The 18557-nt window shown below is 43.5% G+C and overlaps 1 protein-coding gene across 3 annotated transcripts; it reads right to left on the bottom strand.

Annotated features, from left to right (window-relative positions):
- Window positions 1-6284: 6284 nt before the first annotated feature.
- Qvr (glycosylphosphatidylinositol-anchored protein quiver) lies at window positions 6285-18332 on the bottom strand. Of its 3 annotated transcripts, XM_076801990.1 has the most exons (6): window positions 18037-18327; window positions 14229-14474; window positions 11038-11176; window positions 8578-8625; window positions 7824-7970; window positions 6285-7708 (listed from the first exon to the last, which is right to left on the bottom strand). In XM_076801990.1, the coding sequence occupies exons 3-6, from the start codon at window positions 11060-11062 to the stop codon at window positions 7452-7454; spliced, it is 477 nt and encodes a 158-aa protein (XP_076658105.1). In that variant the 5' UTR covers window positions 11063-11176; window positions 14229-14474; window positions 18037-18327; the 3' UTR covers window positions 6285-7451. The 3 variants fall into 3 exon arrangements, with proteins under 3 accessions (XP_076658105.1, XP_076658107.1, XP_076658106.1); XM_076801992.1 differs by lacking the exon at window positions 8578-8625 and having other exon boundaries at window positions 18037-18332; XM_076801991.1 differs by lacking the exons at window positions 14229-14474; window positions 18037-18327 and having other exon boundaries at window positions 11038-11197.
- Window positions 18333-18557: the final 225 nt, after the last annotated feature.

Genomic DNA, 18557 nt, shown 5'->3' on the forward strand with positions numbered 1-18557 from the left:
TATTCCTTCTGTTCTGATTCTTCTCCATAATTCGCGTGACGAAAATATTGCTTCGGCTGGTCCACGAAATGACGTAGAGAGAAGTGCGGGTGTGGGTGGATGGAGGGGTGGAGGGAAATGTGTTTGTACACATCCATCGTATATTTGCATCGAGGTAAGTCAACAAAGTATCACTTTATGCATCTGGTACTCTATTATATTCGCGTTAACAATCAATTCGCGTCGATACAACGTACTCGCTGAGCTTTGAGACTCGACGCACCACCGTCGGTAGTAACAACAATCATTAAATTACAACATGCCCTCGGTTACGTTCGCTTGTACCTAACACTGAACACGTCCGCGACGTCCACGAAGAGGTTACCTCAACACTTTTAACCGGAACAACTTTGTACAGACCTTCCGGACGACCTGTTCACCGCCTCGCTAGCTCGCATGGGTAATGACGGGCTGATCTATCCGAATTTACAGACGATCCTCTGATAGTAGAACATCAATTAAAAGTATCCATCGTTGAAGGCTCGATTGCTAAAACCTTGGTCGAAGTTTAATTTTCTCATTAACCCTTAGCACTCGAATGGCGACTGTAAGGCGCCACTAAAAATTGCTGTATCATTATTCAAAATATTTTTTGCATTATTAAATTTATGTGTATTTAATAAATTACTCAACATTTCGGCATTGTACGAATAAATTGCACCATTTTTGTATGTATAACATGAAAAAAAATATATAGAGGGGAAATATTCTAGGTCGGAAGAAATGTTTGGTTTTGGAGTTAACCCTTTGCACTCGGCGCAGTTTTTATTCGAAAACTAAATTTTTCTTGGAATATTTTCATTTTATTCATACGAAACTGATCCGATTTCCACATGTAATATTTAAATGTTTAGTGATCTATTAAATACAAATTTTGTAATGTAACAAATATTTTGTAATATTTGTTGCAATTTCTTTGAAATAATGCCACAATAATTTCTAGTGGTGCTTCAGAGTCACCGCTCGAGTGCAAAGGGTTAAAATAGCTTCGAGTGCAAAGGATTAATATACGAACCATAACAGGAAATATAACAGTCTTAAAATCGCCGATTCGTCGAAGGTACTCGGAATTTGGAAAACATTTTATTACCCATGCTTCGCGACGATCATCTAACCAGAACCTCGTGTGCTCGAACCACAGATGGGTACTTTCCTTATACCCTGTGTTCGACATCTACGCGATCAATTGCCACCGTGCCTTTCGTATCCTAGCTGAGCACTGTTCAGCATTAGTCCGTAATCTGGTATCACCATTGTACTACGTCTGGTAAAAAGTTAATAAACGCAAATATTTCTTCGCCGACAACTTTCATTCCGAATGATATAAACTGCGTTCGTTCGCTCGATTCCGCGCTCTTACCACTACGCTTGCCGTTAAACAGCGCTTACTTGCTGAACGCGTCGGCCTCGTTAACGCTATCGTTCTCGAGAAATTATTAACTGCCGCCGCGGCGACGATATGTGCATTAAGGGAAACTATTTCACTCTATCACTTGCGACTTTAACGCTCCTCTGTTTCTTTTTATCTCTGTCGTAAACAAAGCGGGACACGTGAGATCGATTAAACGCTCCGACAGATATAATATGAACGCAGAGTGGTCAACTTGCACATCTTGAGCATTTCCGTTGCTTGTAATAATATGAAAACAATTATTTACATATCCTCTACACCGTGCAACTTTGCTGTACATAATTCTTTCAAATTATTACAAGTAACGGAAATACTCATGCGTGGACCACCCTGTCTATAGCGATCGAGCTGCAGCAGCATATTCGCGATAATCGAAAGTGTTTTGTTAACCCTTCGCAGCGTTAAAGCCAGCGAAGAAAGCTCCTAAGCGTTGGAACCGTGTCGTTCAGTTGAGTCGCGTTTCTCGATTAAAGCTCGCAAAGGGTTAATCGAACAGGGTAGAACGGAATAGAAAACCTGCCGAATCCTACGCGTCGTCCGTCGAAACAACGAGAACCAAGCGGGAAAAACTGTATCAGCTATGTCGATTCCGGCAACTTTTTCGAGTAAAATCTTGTCCGTTTTCGGAGCAGAATTGGGGAACAACGAGATATATGTATATATATATATATGTATTACGTGCTGTTCAAAACGCTACTTGACCATCGAAACATCATCTCATGCCAACCGGAAATCACTCTGGACTCCTCCCAAAGAAACATAAAAAGATCAACCAGAACGACACTATAAGGCGAGAAAAATCAACAAGTCCGGGGGCAACGGCATACAAAATTCGGTTACACACACTGACACGTAAATATACAGAGGGGGATAATTCTTGACACTTGCATCGTAAAATATCGATCATACGCCATTCAGTATGCGCAAAATGTTCGTCAGCAGCGAGACAAAATGTGTAATATAGAGCGTGTCGTACATACGTCGGACATCTCGGCGCCAAGTAACATCGAGTTCTCAACAGACAGAAGTGTACATCAATATCAACGATCTCCTTCGATCCTGATTAATGTGCAAGCACTTCGATATCCATACATGAGTTTTCGTGTAGAGAAGCGGACTGAAGAGTGTCGACCGAAGACCCCCTCCAAGCAGTTTCGATCTTTGACGAGCGAATGTGACGCCGCCGGCTGTGTGGTTCACGTTCTCGGAAGAGTCGTTCAACAAATTGACATAGTTTCGGAAAACGTCGCAGCTCGACTTCAGAGATTCTGGACAACGCTTCCTCTGCGGCAGCGATGAGCACTTTCCCCCACCAACTTCTCTCTAACGTGGCGCGCACCTTCGCTGCGCAGCGGTCCCGCCGTAACTGACCCATGCGCGGCTCAAGCTGTCTATCCACACCACGAGGTATCGCTGCGCAGCGAAGATGCGCGCTGCACGAGGGAGACGTTGGTGGGGGAAGCAGGCCCCTACCATGCCCACCGCTGCTCCATGGCATAGACCGGTCTCGCTCAGCTGTCGCCTTGGCGGCCAAGGAACCACGCCCCCTTTCGATTGTTCAGCCTATGCTTTTCCCGCTGACGTCGCACTGCCCTCGGTTTTGCCCGCGGGCATCGGCGGGCGCCCTTGCCCGCCGCAAGGCTTGCCGAACGGGACTGGCGTGGACTGTTGTTGGCGCGTCAGGTCCGAATCGTGCAAGATCGAGTTGCTTAAGATTCGTCTCAGCACATCCGCCGTTGCTTCGCATGGTACTCGTATCGGTAGCATTACGTGGATTCTTTCCGGCTGCGAGGCCAGACTCAGAAATGAGATTCGCCCGTGTCACATGCTGATTCCGTTTGACGTTGCCGTGTCCCTGTCAATGTTGCGCTCTTCGGTGTCGGTTTCGTCCCGCAGAAATGCTCGAGAAGCTCCAGGTAACGAGTGTACCAGTTAATGAGCTGGTTAGAAGATTTGTAATGGACGAAATCCGCAAATTTTCGACTTCCCCGGAGGAGCGCAACAGTGACCAGCGGAGCCGTCGGCCAACGACAAAGTCGGGGCTCGAGAATGTGTAGGATGATTGCGAGAAATTAATAGAGAGGAGTCAGAAACGCGTAGCCTCGCAGCCGCGCGTGCGAAAATGAACAAATGACGACACGAGCCGCATGGCTTGCCAGAGAAACACCGGTTAGCTCGCTTTAACTCGCAAGCACCGAAGCTTGTTTGGCAAGAAGCTTCGCCAGGAAGCCTCTCTGTGAGGACATGCGCGTTCAACTTGGCCGTGCCAGCCGGACGATCCGCGCGGATCGTCTTCATTCGGCCGCGTGATCGAAAGCTCGTTTCGACGAGCACTCGAGCGAGTCGGATTCGCCTTCTTGCGATCGAGTTGCTTGTTTTCAGCGTGCGAGAGACAAAATTTCGCGGTCACCTTTCGAAAGCCTGATAAAGCCAGACCTGTCGAGGAGTCCCGGGACCCGTTCCTTTCGTTTCGAATGCACGAGCGGCGTGGCACGTTCGAAGCTGAAGGCCCACGTTTGTGCTTGGTTAAGTTCGATCTGCCTCGCGTTGCATTCGTCGGGGTGGAAGGTTTCGTGTTTTCGGGTCACTGTGTTTCAAAGCCGGATCTTTCGGGCGGGAAACAGACTTCCTTTTTCGATTACAAGACTCGTAGAAGTGTCCTTTGCAAGAAACTCTTTGGAAACTTCGAGATTTTCGTATTCGCTTGGGTTATTGTACTGCTGGAATGACAGCAATCGGATTATCTTGTATTATTTTTTTTTTTCTTTCAGTTTGGAAGACTGTTTCGTCTCGAAACGACGGCTACGAACATGGAGCTCTACGTTAGTCGCAAAAGTACTAGTATCCATGCAAGTGTCATGCGAGGTGTTGCTGCACGGAGACGTAAACAACGCGGACAGAGGAATAATTCGTCTTCTCTTGTTTTCGGCACGATACGAAAATAGTTTTGTAGAGTTCTTCTGGTTCGAACGTAGTTGAAATGTTCCTCTGTCACCGCTTTCAACACCTACTACACCGAAGGTGCTACAATCCATGCACTCAGGGTACCTCCTTGCTACTTGTGAACACACTCTTGCTAAATACGTGATTGTAGAACTCGCTAATACTACTGTAGTACACGGACGCGCACGCGCCCAGTCGAAACATCTGTTTACAATAACAATTTTTCAGGTGTTGGACAAAGTGAAATATCCTCATTCCTTTGAACCGAGAATTCAATGCTATCGACATTATCATTTTCCATGATACGGTCGAACTTAGTAAAATCAATTCACAAAAAGAATCTACGAATTTAATAAGTCGTACGAGCTTATTAAATAATTATTCCTTGGCCAATTCGAATAGTTTTTCCGCAATCTTTCGAAGGGCGCGTGAGCGAGTGAACTGGAGAAACGTAGAACACGAAAATGCTGTTGTCGGTGCTCGCCGGTTGACGTCGATGCCATTGATGACGTTGTTGATGACTACCGTAAGCTGAGGTGGTACCGTTCCCGTTTTTCCCCCGTTTCGCTCTGTTAGAGTGCAATATGCGCAAAACACCGGTGTCCCATTAAGATGGCGAATGATCAACGTCGACAAGACACTTCAGTGACGAAGAACAATGAACGGTATAGCAACACTGAGAGAGAAATAGAGACTACTAAGACAAGATACATCGAATAGTACAAAGGCAAATAGCAAACGGTTTCGATCGAACGTGAATCAAAATTTGTGCATAGACGTCGAATGTCGCTTTACCCCTGACTCGAAGAATCGAAATTTGTTTGTCCTCGAAGACATTTCTTAGAAATTAGCGCTACCTCGTCGATGCTACGTTTAGTAAACGAGTATTTACAATGTCACAATGTTGATGTTAAATTTGTCATCGCGATTCTAACACTTTGAAAGCAGCAAATTGCCATTGTTAACGCTTATCGGTATTTTTTCGATAATACAAACGTACGGCGTATCAAATGTCTACTAGACCAATTCTACCAGCGTTTTAAAGTTACGAAAATGGCACCCGAATGCCCCCCAACAATCGACTTCTATGCATCGGAGCGACTGTTCTCGACCTCTTGGTCGCATCTCTTTGTGTCCACACTCGGTTATCCTTCGTCACTTCGAAAAATTTCCACAGAATGGCTCCGCACTCCCAGCGCGAGATGTAAGAGCTGGCTAATGTGAGACGTAACACACAACTAAAGACGGCACTGACTTTCCCTAGGACTTGCAATGATCGAACAACGTTTTGCGAGTATTCGTTATACCTATGTACGTAGTTTCGTGTTCTATGATGGCTTGGAAACTGGTGGCGGAACTGGTAATGGAACGAGGGTGCCGTTAAGCGGGTGAGCACTCTACTGAGAAACATTCAAATCGGTATGATGCTTGCCTAACTTGGTCTAGGTATCCAGAGTACCTCTATCCGATGAAGCTACGGCCAAAGTGATCACGAGGATGCACAATGAGAATCAGAAAAGGTTGCTTCGAAGATGCGATGTATGCAAGAAAGAAGGAAGTAATGAACGAATCGAATAATGCCGTCGAAAACCATGCAGAATCACTTTGCCAAGAGAAACTCGTAAAACGTAGTGGGGATTTAATGGTACAGTGATTTCCCTACATATGTCTCCAACGATCGGATGATAAACGTCGCGGAACTATCCCCACTACCGCGGGGTATACAGGACAAGACCCGTGTTGTGGACATATATCGAGAATTCACTGTATTCGCGACATTAACGTGCCAAGCAGAACTTCCTTACTGTTCAAGCTTGACACCCGTTTCGCTAGCAATTTTCTGTTCGACTATCGACAATTTTTCGTTTCAATCGCGTTCATCGGGGAAAGGGATTCGTTTGGTTTAACCCCTAGCAGTCGGTTACGCGAAGGTTCATCCGTGTGACACCGCGAGGGGCTAACGTGCTAATTAGCTTCGTGCAAGACAGATGAGAGTCCGAGGAACGAATATCACATCGTGGGTGCATGTTCTGACAGGGACAAACTCAAGTTCTTTTCCGGTGCACGTATCGCGAACACATTGCAGCAATGCCGAACGGTGTCCTCCTCGGGTAGCGACCAAACGAAAGGTAAAAATGGTGACAGTGATCGAGAGTCAGATGATTTGTCTACACAGAACACGGTCGGGATCTCTTGCTACTTTCTATGCCTGAGAATGAGAGAAAGAGAGACAAAGATTGTTTGTGTATGTGTGTCTGTGTGTGTGTCGGAACGAGCGATGCGCAAAGTGCGAGCTTTTCGGAAGAGAGGAAGGAGATCTTTCAATGTCCGAGTAGTCTTTTAAAATGAAATTGTTTCTCCTCCTCTTTGAAGTTCGCGGCGTTTTGCCACTAACGTTCTATTGTCGTAGAATGGAAAATACAGTTTTCTTTCGCTGTAAGTCGACGGGCTCGGGACGGCTTTCGACGTATTGCGAATGGGGGTACTGTCCGTGCCTCGCAAGAAGTCTCGCGGGACGGCGCGGCTCGCTCCGCCCATCCCCACCGTTGACGCTCCAGTAGACCAATGCTTAGGCTGTGACGTCACACGCTCTACAGTATGTGTCACCGCTTTAGCCAATAGAGCAGCTAGAGGCGTGCCCCCTCTACTCTGGCCAATCAGCCCCGCGTTCCTTTCACGAGACTTCTTGTGCGACACGCACAGTACCTACGCGGCTTCGCTTCGTTGAGAGGCGATGCATACCATGAAATGGTCGACCGAGCAGTTATTTCTTTCGTTGGGAAAGCATAGGATACGACGTACCCTCTCGTTCTGGCACAGAAGCGGTGCCAAGCGGTCAATTTTCAAAAGAAACCGATGGCCTGGAGATTTTCTTGTTGCGAAGGTAGCATCGTCGTCTTATTTCGAAAGAAAACTGTAGCTCGTTCGATTCGAGTTAAAAGTGCGTCCGAGTGCTGGGGATCGCTCTTCCCGACGGAGAGTTCGTGTCGCCGACTATAAACTAAACGTCTATGTGGATATGATCGGAACCACTGCGGGTGAATCGGGTAAATTAGTGTTATACAACGTGACCATTGCAACGTTCTACAAAGCAAGCTGGGACCCCCGAAAAGGCCGAGCGTAGTACAAGGATGGTCGACAGGATGATCAGGAGTACGGGATTCGAACACGAGGTCGGGGAGACACGATTGCACATATCCTCCTCACAGAAGCACATGTGACCAGTGCCGGTTCTTTCCATCATGCACACGTGGTCCACCATGAACAAATTTATTTGTAGCTGCGAAGTGCAGGTCCGTCTCACATTTTCGTACGCTGCAAACAGAAAAGGGGAATTACGATACTCGGTCGAGTCGTAAATAATCTATGAAAAATATTTGAACGACAAATTTTAACATAAGCTGTACGAAGGGTTGCACCGGACACTCACGTGACTTTGCGTTGCGAACCATCTTCACGCAGCATCCGTTGCAGGTCATCAAGGGCGGCTGGTCCCTCGGCAACGCGGTGTAATTGAAAGGGTCCTTGCATCGGAGGTCCGTCCACGAGTCGCATTCGTAGCAGTAAACGGAGCGAGCTGTAAAACACCGTCACAATGAAGCCAACCCCGTCTTTCGCAACCCCGACTTCAGATAGAGAAGAGACAAGAGGCAAACTGTTCTCGAAAATTCCAGGAACACTTCGATATACAGTGACTTCTCGATATATGTCGCCGAGGCATGACCGATAACTGTCGCGCAATTGTCCCCACTACGGCGGGGTATACCCCGTGAGGGGCCAAGAAGAGACCTCGGAGAGGAGTGTAAAGTCGCGTGGATCAAAGAGTAGTATCTCCTCGCCGATACATGTCCGTGGCTAGACCCGACTTTTGGACATGTATCGAGTAAACACTGTACATCGCAAATCGTTTTACGTAACCCTTAGCATACCGTGCGATGTTTGCTAATACTTTCTTTAAATTAGGTATAAATGAAGCTAGAATAATAATCGAAACCCTCGGGGTCCCAAAGGGAGCTTGCTTGGTAGTTTCATCGTATGCTAAGGGTTCGCATTAATTGACAAATAAAATTCGCAAGTTTAATGGATAGATTTGACTCTGAAGACGTAAGCCCCTGCTGTCTAGTGTTGACATACAACGTCGACAGCAAGAACGCTGAAGAGAAGCTGGTTTTTGATCAACTCACTCTGGCACTCTGCGCGACAGACGGTGGCAACCGCGAGTACAATTGCCGCTGAAACGAAACATCGGTGATTATTTTAGACGATGACAAACAGATCGGTAACTGCGAACAGCTACGAAACGATAATTCTGAACAACATAAAACGGGTGCACAACGCTAGGACTACCACTATTCTTCCTACTGCTACGGTCTTTGCTATCGTCGTGATTGCAAATTAATTTCAACGGGTGGCTTGCATCATCAGAAATGTGAATTTTATCGGTCCATCGAATTTAATAAATCGATTTCAAACGGAATTACACAAGCTTGTTCTCTCCACGCAGCTGTACATATAACCGAATCAACGAAACTTTCAAAGCTCGAAGGATGTATCGTGATCCAGAATTAATCGTTTCAAGTTTCCCAATGTTACGCTAATATATTTCTTTCGCACGAAGACTATATCAGAGAATTTTCGAAGCTCTCCGGTGATCGATATTCCCCAGGCAAATACCCTTTTAGTCTATTTTCATACCTTCCAGCACGCAGCGTGTCTTTGTAGTGGCATGTGTGGGAAATATTGTTGTTAATAAAAAAATGACAGTCGACGGTTTCGAGCTTTATCCGTGTTATCAATTTTAGAAACTTGTTGGTACGTACCTCGTACACAGCGTGCCTAATAACGTGATCGATTCATAAAAGGAACTACACATACAAGGAGTCTACACGAGTATGCACGAATTATGTGTCGCGTTCGCAGCCTGTCGTTGACGATAAAAATAGTCGACGACTTCACACTTAAAAAATAGGACGGTCGGTGACAGTGGAAACGAAAATGTCTTCCGTCAATTTATGTAACGTTCCGCTCGCTTAGATAATAAAATCAGCTTCCGGTAAAATATATTAAAGATTTCTCATAGAAAGTAATATGAAAATAAGAAGCAAGATTTAAAGATGTTTGAAAAATTCTAGAAAATTACGCCTGTTCACTTTCGTTATTTGTGTCAAATCCTACTTTCATAGTGTTTTCATTTCTTGGTTCGCAGCCATCTTGGTTCGCACGTCGTCCAGTGGCTTTTTAAATGATCGGCAGAGCATGGACCGACGCGCGCTCCGTCGAGTGGAAAGAAATCGAGAAACGAGATATTCTTATCGCCAACGGCACGTCGCGCTTGTCCACCCTTATCTATGCTAATTGCAAACTGAACCTGTGCTGCTACAATTTAGTCTCCCTCTTTGTTTTTCGTCGGTTGCACACTCACCCGGGGGCGGTGCGCGCTCGGTCGCTTCCAAGACAATCAATGGAGCATTTTCCGTTCGTATCTAACTAATCAGGCACAATTGAGGAGCTGTTCGGTTTAAATACGTTCCTAGAGACAATCTACAATCTCTACTGTACAGGGTGATTCTGAAAATTGTGGTTCAAGCGGTCGGGTAGCGAATCTATACGCAAAAACAAACTGCAAACACGGAAAACTGTATTATCTCCGTAACTGTCGCGAAGGTCTCTACCGTAACTGTCGCGAAGCTCTTTACCGTAGCTGTGGAAATACATCTGCATTATTTACAATGTAATCACTTTCAATATTGCGAGGAAATCCGATATTCGGAGAATGGGCTTTCAAAATCAATATTTTAAAACCAATATTATTTTTTTGGAATTGAAATTGTAATCCTCCGGGCATTTTGCTCTATATTAAAACTGAAATTCGTGTACTATCAATTTTATAGGGCTCTCGTAAGTAGCACGATTTAATTAAAAAAAGAAAAAGAAGTTTTACGCCCTTATTCGAGATAACTCCTCAATTATTCTGCTAGAACATCACTTGCCAAATATTATTCTGCCACATACACGAATAATGTATAGGTAGCCTACCGCTGTCGCTGCTGCATGTATCACGAATTAAACGAAGACACATTCGGCATCGTGTTTTGACAAGGTTTCGAAACGCAATACTATTTATATTCTCTACACTTTTATATTTATACCACATGCATCGGGAGACACGAAAATTCAGCGCAGTAGTAAATCGAACGCCAGTGTATAAACAACTCCGTCGTTAAACAGAAAGTGTGAAAAATTAATTGATATACGTTCAGGAAAATCTCAATCTCGTAAAATATTTTCCAAAAGTCGAAGCAAAGAAATTTCCTTCAACAATCTCAATCTTTGTTACACACAAAACGTAATGAAAGTCTCTAATCACTACACTCTCTTTTTTTTTAGAATCTTACACATTTGCATGTTTTGTAAACATAATCTGAAATCTAAATTGTAAATTACGATACAACTATAATACAATGTATCTCCGCTTAAGCCCGTGCGTGCATAAGTTTTCTATGGTTGTGCTCGTATGTAGGTTCAACGTGTTTTGGGACTCCTTCAAAAATACCATAGATATAATACAAATAAGAGTTCGCTCGAAAAATGTTTCTTTAGAAATCACTGTACCCGTACGGAGCACGACCATTTTCGAAACTCACCCACTATGATACAGTTCGTCCCCATGTTGGCGATTTCTCTTCTCACTGTTTGTCCAGTGTCATGACGTATGTCACCCTCGATGCAACAACGCTCACCGGATGCGAGTCACGAAGCTGCATCCGTTTTCCACACGGTCAACTGCAATCAAAATTAGAAAAACTATTTTTAATCGACATTATTGCTACAGTATCCTACTATCGACATCAGCGATCCGGCGCCATCATGTCTTCGTCTAGAGTCCACGAACCGAGGACTGTCGATTCTAATTACGCACGTGCAAACCTAATCAAGGGGGGGGCCGAAGCGTGTAAAGCTGGAATAGAGTCGCCTATTTTAGAAAATCAATATTTCAAATGCAGCTCTGCGTTACGTGGAGTATAACCGAGTGCAGTTCTAACAAATCGAAAATATTTTATATGCGAAAGAAATATTGTCAAGCTAAATTTTTTAAAACTGTAGAGAACGATGCTTTGCGGCACTATTTAAATTTTATTTTTATCGGTTATCAATTTTCTGAGAATCCGAGCAAAGATTCCGCTTTCTCCGTTTACGCGGACAGTTCACGCGAGCTACGTTAATCGTTAATTATCAATTACTCGAAATAAATTGCACCTAGGTTAAGACACTCCACGCGTGTCGCCATAACTTCGACCAACAACTGTACTAGCAGATATTGGTCTTCGCGCGTTCGTGGGAACGGCAATACTGCGGGAAACAGCTGATTGTGAGCCAACAAAATGCCGCATGTTCCCACCCGCTGTTTATACAACTCCATGTATCAATGTAGAGAACGAGTAGTATTAATGGCCACCGAGTACACAGAGCAACGAAACAATAACGCGCACAAATCTCAGCACGAGGTCATTCCTTAATCCTCCATAGGCCGAATTTATATTACTAATATAAAACAAAAACTTTCGACAACCTGAAAACAAAAAATATCGTTCTCCGGATATGTACGAATCAACAATGAATTCCCTGTTAACTCTTAGCACTCGAATGGCGACTGTAAGGCGCCACTCAAAGTTCCTGTATCATTATTAAAAATATTTTTTACATTATTAAATTTGTTTGTATTCAATAAATTACTAAACATTTCAGTACTGTACGAGTAAATTGCACCATTTTCGTATGTATAGCATGAAAAAATATATATAGAAGGGAAATATTCTAGGTCGGAAGAAATGTTTCGTTTAAGAGTTAAAATGGCTTCGAGTGCAAAGGGTTAAAAAAAAAAAGAATTAAATCTACCCTAACGTGTGAAGTAAGTGTATTGACAACAGCAATTTTATAACGTTGCTCCTCGGTTGAGAAAGAGTGAAGAAAGAAGTAGGCACTTTTGTCACATTTGTCGCTAAAAATAACCTACACTCAACGATGTTGATATATATTTTTTTGTAGAGTATACTTTAGGATGGATCGAATTCAATGTATTCTGTTTCAAGAACTTTGTAAAAAATTGTTTATGGAACTTCGGCCCCAGTAGTTTCATACGTTGAGTGCGAATATTAATTATTAATTTACAGAGGCTATCAGCGTTATTAAGAACAATTGCTGGTTACTCGAGAACGAAGTTGTCACTGTACTCTGCAATTTCAGTAATTTCAGTATTAAGGGGGCCGGCAGACATTTGGCCTTGACTGTCACGCCAATCCTCGAACGGTCCTCGAACGGTCAGTAGGGAAAACTGATTGTGGAATGATTAAAATTTTTTTTGTGGAACTACATCGCGTCTACGACATATCGGTAAAAAAGACACTAAATCTCTCGAAATTAAGAGAATCTCTCTGCGGCAGCCATCTTGTGACGTCATCCTTGCTTCAGAAAGCGAGATTTCTGCCGAATATTACAAATTACTCGACGATGAGGTAGAAATTCGCAATTTGGGCTCTGGACAGACCTAGATTGGACTTTTAGGAAACCCAAGTGACCACTTTTAAACTGCTCATTGCGATATTGAAGCGTCAATTTGTCAACATTTTGACCCTTGCAAGTTCATATACGTATATGGATTTCATGTATGTGTGTGGTTACACAGAGTCGACCTGCCGGCCCCCTTAAATTGATATTCAGAGGCACTGGCTCGACGACAGACGTGTTTAAGTAATTCAATAGCACCGGTTACCACCGCGGCCTGTTCAATTAACTAACAAGGTTGTTTTTCTACGCTTCGTCATTTTCAAAGCTCGCGAACGCAAGTCGGCCGTTTGATCCGCAGAGAAGGCTATTACTCGGCGCAAAATTGGAGCCGTAGCGGGGGTGGTTTACAGTTTCACAGCGAAATTGCTGTAACTCTTGACCTATTGTTAGCTAGTTTAAATTAAGAGCGGTGACGCGTTTCGAAAACGATTTTTAAGAATCCGATGGAACGATAATTACTTTGCGTTGACGCTATTCTCGGTCACGCGACGCGTTTCGACATCTTCGGAGTCAATTCCCCTGACCTGGCGACTCTGCATACTACAAGCAAAGAATACTTCAAGTGGCGTCTTTTGTTCTATGCAACATCGATCTCGCAAGCGAAATATGTTGTTTGCCCATAAGCTAAAGTACCTGACGGCGAAGGCGACGCTGAGCACTCGATCGTTTAACCCTACACGCACTTATGCCGCACACGTGTTTTAAATGTTGCCTGATTTCGTTTGCGGGACAGATTTCATTTTCAATTCCACGAAAGAAATTTTCTTTTCAAAACTGACAACCGTCCGGAGACTTTTAATTTTACTATTGCAATGGAACAGAGAGAATTTTATTTCGCATAAAAGTTGACACTTTAACGATAACTGCACACGAAAAAAAGCTTGAGCGGCAAATGGTTAAAGGGGATTCTCATTTGCACACATCGACAGGGTTTCATATCCGATCCTCCGCGAAGAGTGTTCGTTCCGAGACTTGTGCGGATTCTGTAGAGATTGATACGTTTATCCATGCAAATATTATAAACCGACAAGCAACGCGTTCGTGACTGAACACGTCGCGTGTAAACCGGAGCGGAATTCGCGTGTATTGGAGCACGCGTTTGCTTCGGGGAGAGTAATTTCGCGCGAAACAAGGAGTAAAATAAATTGTTCTTTCCTTATCTTGAAATGCAGAAAGCGGGGAACCCCGTTGAATCGGCAGGGGAAGAATGGAAAAATTCCAAGTATAAATGGCTAAGCGTAAATATTAAAAAATTGAATGATCGCCATACCTGTCGAGTTAGGGGTGGGTGTTCTTGGCCCTCGTGCAGGAAGTTGAAAATTCGCCGGCTGCTCAAGAGAACGCGGCGTGATTAGGATCGTCCGTTCGACGCTCTGCTACGACGAACGACAACTGTTCCGGTGTGAGTCGTTTTCGCTGTCGTAACGTTGCGATTTCATATTCCAGCGTGTCACGTTATCGGTTAGTGTCGCGACCTCCTGTCGTTCTTACGCGATCGTTTTCAACGAGGATGATTCTGAAAGAATTGCAAGCGCAAAAATTCGGCGGAAGTCTCTGACCCTCGAACTGTGGACCGTTCAACAGATCGGGGATCGTCCGATAGAACTGCTAACGATGATCTACACTCCGCGACAAAACTATAAGACATTTGCGAAATTCGATGAAAATTCTATGCAAGGCTCGAGTTTTGTCTTCCTTCGTTCATAGTGTTATTGTTTACATTATATGGAAGTATATTCTACAGTCCTACGAAATATCGAAGGCGACAATTCCAAGAACTTGGGAAATGTATGTAAACATGCTATAAATTCTCGTCGCGACAAAACTATAAGACAGTAGCTTTTTGTCAGTCGATCTTATACTGTAATCGCAGTCACAGTGTTAGAAGTAATTGTGTACTTAAAATTAAACATTTTAAATTGTGTTCTTACATAATATAGCCACAATGTCGCGTGGGAAAAAGCTGACCGACAGTGAAATTAGAGTGATCGTAAATTTAAAAGAAGAGAATACTTCTATTTCAGAAGTTTCAAGAACGATTGGGCGAAGTTGATGTGCTCAATTATTTAAAAAGTAGAGAGAATTATGGAAAAAAACATCCTGGTGGACGTCTAAAAGCGACAACCGAATTCTAGCTTGACAGCACGGAAAATTGCAGCAGAAGCTGGCGTTCACACCAATATTCGTAATGTGCGACGGATAATTAAACGAGCCAAGCGTTTAAAAAAACGAGAATTGGAGAAAAAACCGCCATTTACGAATCGACACATTGCAGCCAGGGCTGATTTTGTGGAAAGACATCTCCAGTGGAAGAAAAGTGGAGAAAAATGATTTTTTCAGATGAAAAACGTTTCAATTTGGATGGACCGGATGGTCTTTCATTATTATTTTTATGATTTGCGGAAGGAAGAATCGCATTTGTCAAAGAGGCAAATGGGCGGAAGCGACATCATGGTATGGGCCGCAATAGGGTACCACGGGAAAACCGATGTAAAATTTATTAACACCAGCATGAATGCAGTTAAATATATAGAAATATTAGAAGAACAATTAACGCGACATGCCAGCACTATTGCATATGAAAATTATATTTTTCAACATTATAATGCCGCTGTGCATACAGCGGAACCTGTAAAAAAATATTTTGAAGACCGTAATACAGAAATTTTTACCATGGCCTGCGAGATCTACAGATTTAAATATAATAGAAAACATCTGAGGAATTTTAGCACGTGCTGTATATAGTAAAATAGTTTTTCTCGGTGGAAGAATTGAAAGCTCGTATTGAAGAACAATAGGCCAAATTAACCCTTAGCACTCGAATGGTGACTCCGAAGCACCACCAGAAATTGTTGTGTCATTATTTCAAAGAAATTACAAAAAATATTACAAAATATTTGTTACATTACAATATTTGTATTTAATAGATTACTAAACATTCAAATACTATATGTAGAAATCGGATCAGTTTCGTTTGAATAAATTGAAAATATTGTAAGACGGAAGAAAAATTAAATTTTACATTGAAAATAGTGCCGAGTGCAAAGGGTTAAGTCAAGATCAAATAAAAATTTATATAAATCGATACCACGACGGTAAATCGAAACTATAAAATATAAAGATGGCACAACACATTACTAGTAAATAGAAAAAAATCTTTTTCGTCAACTTTCACCCACTTTTTCTTATCTAAAATGTACAGTGTCTTATAGTTTTGTCGCACCTTATTTTACCAAAAATTAGAAATTTTAACGAAACTTTTTGCTATCTAATTCAACAACATTGCCGTTATGGAAATGTATGTACTTTAGTTGATTCTATGGATTAATAACGAAAACTTTTACGAAAAAATTAGTATTAATAAAATATTAGCTAAAATCGCAGGTGTCCTATAGTTTTGTCGCGTAGTGTAGCAGCCTTCATGCAGCACCGACTTCCATATGGATGCTTCATAATGTCCGACTACAGGTGGGAGAAAATTCAGCGGGCGGTTATCCATGGCGATATAAGACGAATATGACGAAAAATTGCGGTTCCGCTTTTTAGTTATTCAGGTTAGCAATAATATATCCGCCTAAAATGCTGCAACCCGGCCAACAAAGGTTGCGCGCGACAGTCACGCATCAATTGACAGATGCACTTCTCGAAACAAAGCGATTTTTATTTGAAACATTTATGCAAAAAACTTAATAGTTTACGAGATAATTGCCTGGACCGCTTTAAAAAGAACACCCTGTATATTAACTACCCACTATATCTGGTTTGGACTTGAAATCTTGTGCTCGTAGATGTGACTTTGCATAAAACAACGGTTGAAACAGAGGAAGTCAAAAAACGAGGATGTGCACAGTTAAAGTGTCTTTAACTGGGCATGATGTGAATGATGATGCGCGACACGTTGCATGAAAGTGACACCATTGTAATTATGCTGTCTGCGACGAGCTACACGACAAGCGTTGCCGCTCGTTCCTCGGCATCGATTAACGACAGGTCAATGTTGATTTGGTTGCAAGTTAAATCGGTTGCGATTAATTTCGAGTTGACTCGATCGGTTTGCGTAAAGAAAACGTAGAGCACGTGGGGACTTTAACGAAATGCCTTAAATCATCGGGTGATCGATCGACGGGTCAATATGTGCGACGATCGGGAGAACGGCTCGCCATCCCGTATGTAAATGTTTACGCGAAGGGAGACGGTATAGTCTTTTGATATACGAGACGCGTAATGGAAAGTACTATTGGATTGCGGCATGCAACAAGGTGTAGGGCGTAGTAAAGCTTCTGCACGAGCTTCGTCGGAAAAGAAAGCATTAGTAAATCTTCCGAAAATTTCTGTAATCGATCGCCACGAGATTTTATAAACTAGTAGCACCGTCGCGAACCGTACAAATAAGCAACGAATCTCCCTTCTGATAATGCTCTTCTTCGATATACTCATTCTATGTTATTACTTAGCACAACAACAACAACCAAAATTCGGACACCTGTTGCTCTAGAAAATTTTCCAAGTGTACCGTGACCCTGCTTGAAAATTTTAACATCCCGAGCAATGGCTACGTTTACTTATGAACGAAATGTTCTTTGTTTATGCGATGACTTAAGATCAAATATGTGAGCGAATTCTTTCAAAAAGTCTGAAATAGTTGAGGAACGAAGAATGTTTGAAAACGGAAGGTTCGCGGAAACGTTGGACACGTAAACGATCGTTTCGCGCTAGTCGAAGCTGTTAATACAATTTGAAAAATACCGATTAACGGGAAACTTGGATTTTTGTAGGTTTCACACTATTGCACGGGCTTCAATAAATTCGCGACAAGAGTACTGAGAATCTGTCGTAATATTGTTATCCAACGAATACGCACGCCTCCTCAAGTTCATTTAAATTTAAAGCGAACAGACGAAAGGGCCCGTATGGGACTGGATTACCTTCGAACCCGTACGCATCACTAGATTTAGGCACAATTTGAATTGTCGAGAGCAGATTATTTTCGCGCGAGCCTGAACGGGATCCTCGGGTAACAAGCGTCACAAAAATTGGTAGCAACCCGAAGGAAGATTCGAAACACCTTGAATACGTACACAGTTCATAGTGGGAAGATTCTGGACACCAGGGGTGTTGTAACCAGAATTGAACGCGAGGAAATAGGGAGCAGCTTTCGGGGTCTCTGGCCCCGCTGCAGTTAGTCCGGACGCAGATCACATGCAATCACGTCGGCGATTCAGCTGTCTCTTACGGATCTCTCGATCACTGCACCACCAGCATGGCGACGGACGATCCCACGACAGGGTAGGACGACGATGCGTTACTCGCAGGTGCAGTGATTGCGACTACGCTAGCGCGTTCGAGCGTCGGGGAGCGACACGGCGCAGCCCGCGGAGCGCCGCCCGAGCCGCGCAATCGGATAGAGGAGGACTGCGGATCCAGGTCGATCAATATGACGGGTCAGCAGTCGTTGCCTCGTGCTCGCTTTGCGGCAACCACGCTGAACAGTTCAGCCGAGACACGGCGAACCCAAGTCCGCCACGTTTGCGCCCTACACTCCACGAGAGAGCGTATACGCTTTTTCGTTCGACGCACGTGTTCCAGGCAGGACACCAAT

Source organism: Halictus rubicundus, chromosome 16, assembly GCF_050948215.1.
Source record: "Halictus rubicundus isolate RS-2024b chromosome 16, iyHalRubi1_principal, whole genome shotgun sequence".
Classification (NCBI taxonomy): Eukaryota; Metazoa; Arthropoda; class Insecta; order Hymenoptera; family Halictidae; genus Halictus; species Halictus rubicundus.

Coding starts and splice junctions, on each gene's coding strand:
- Qvr (XM_076801990.1), bottom strand. CDS start 11,062: ATGGGGACGAACTGTATCATAGTGG. Junction 7,971..8,577: donor CTGTCGCGCAGAGTGCCAGA/GTGAGTTGATCA, acceptor GGTGTTTTACAG/CTCGCTCCGTTTACTGCTAC. Junction 7,709..7,823: donor GGTTCGCAACGCAAAGTCAC/GTGAGTGTCCGG, acceptor TTCTGTTTGCAG/CGTACGAAAATGTGAGACGG.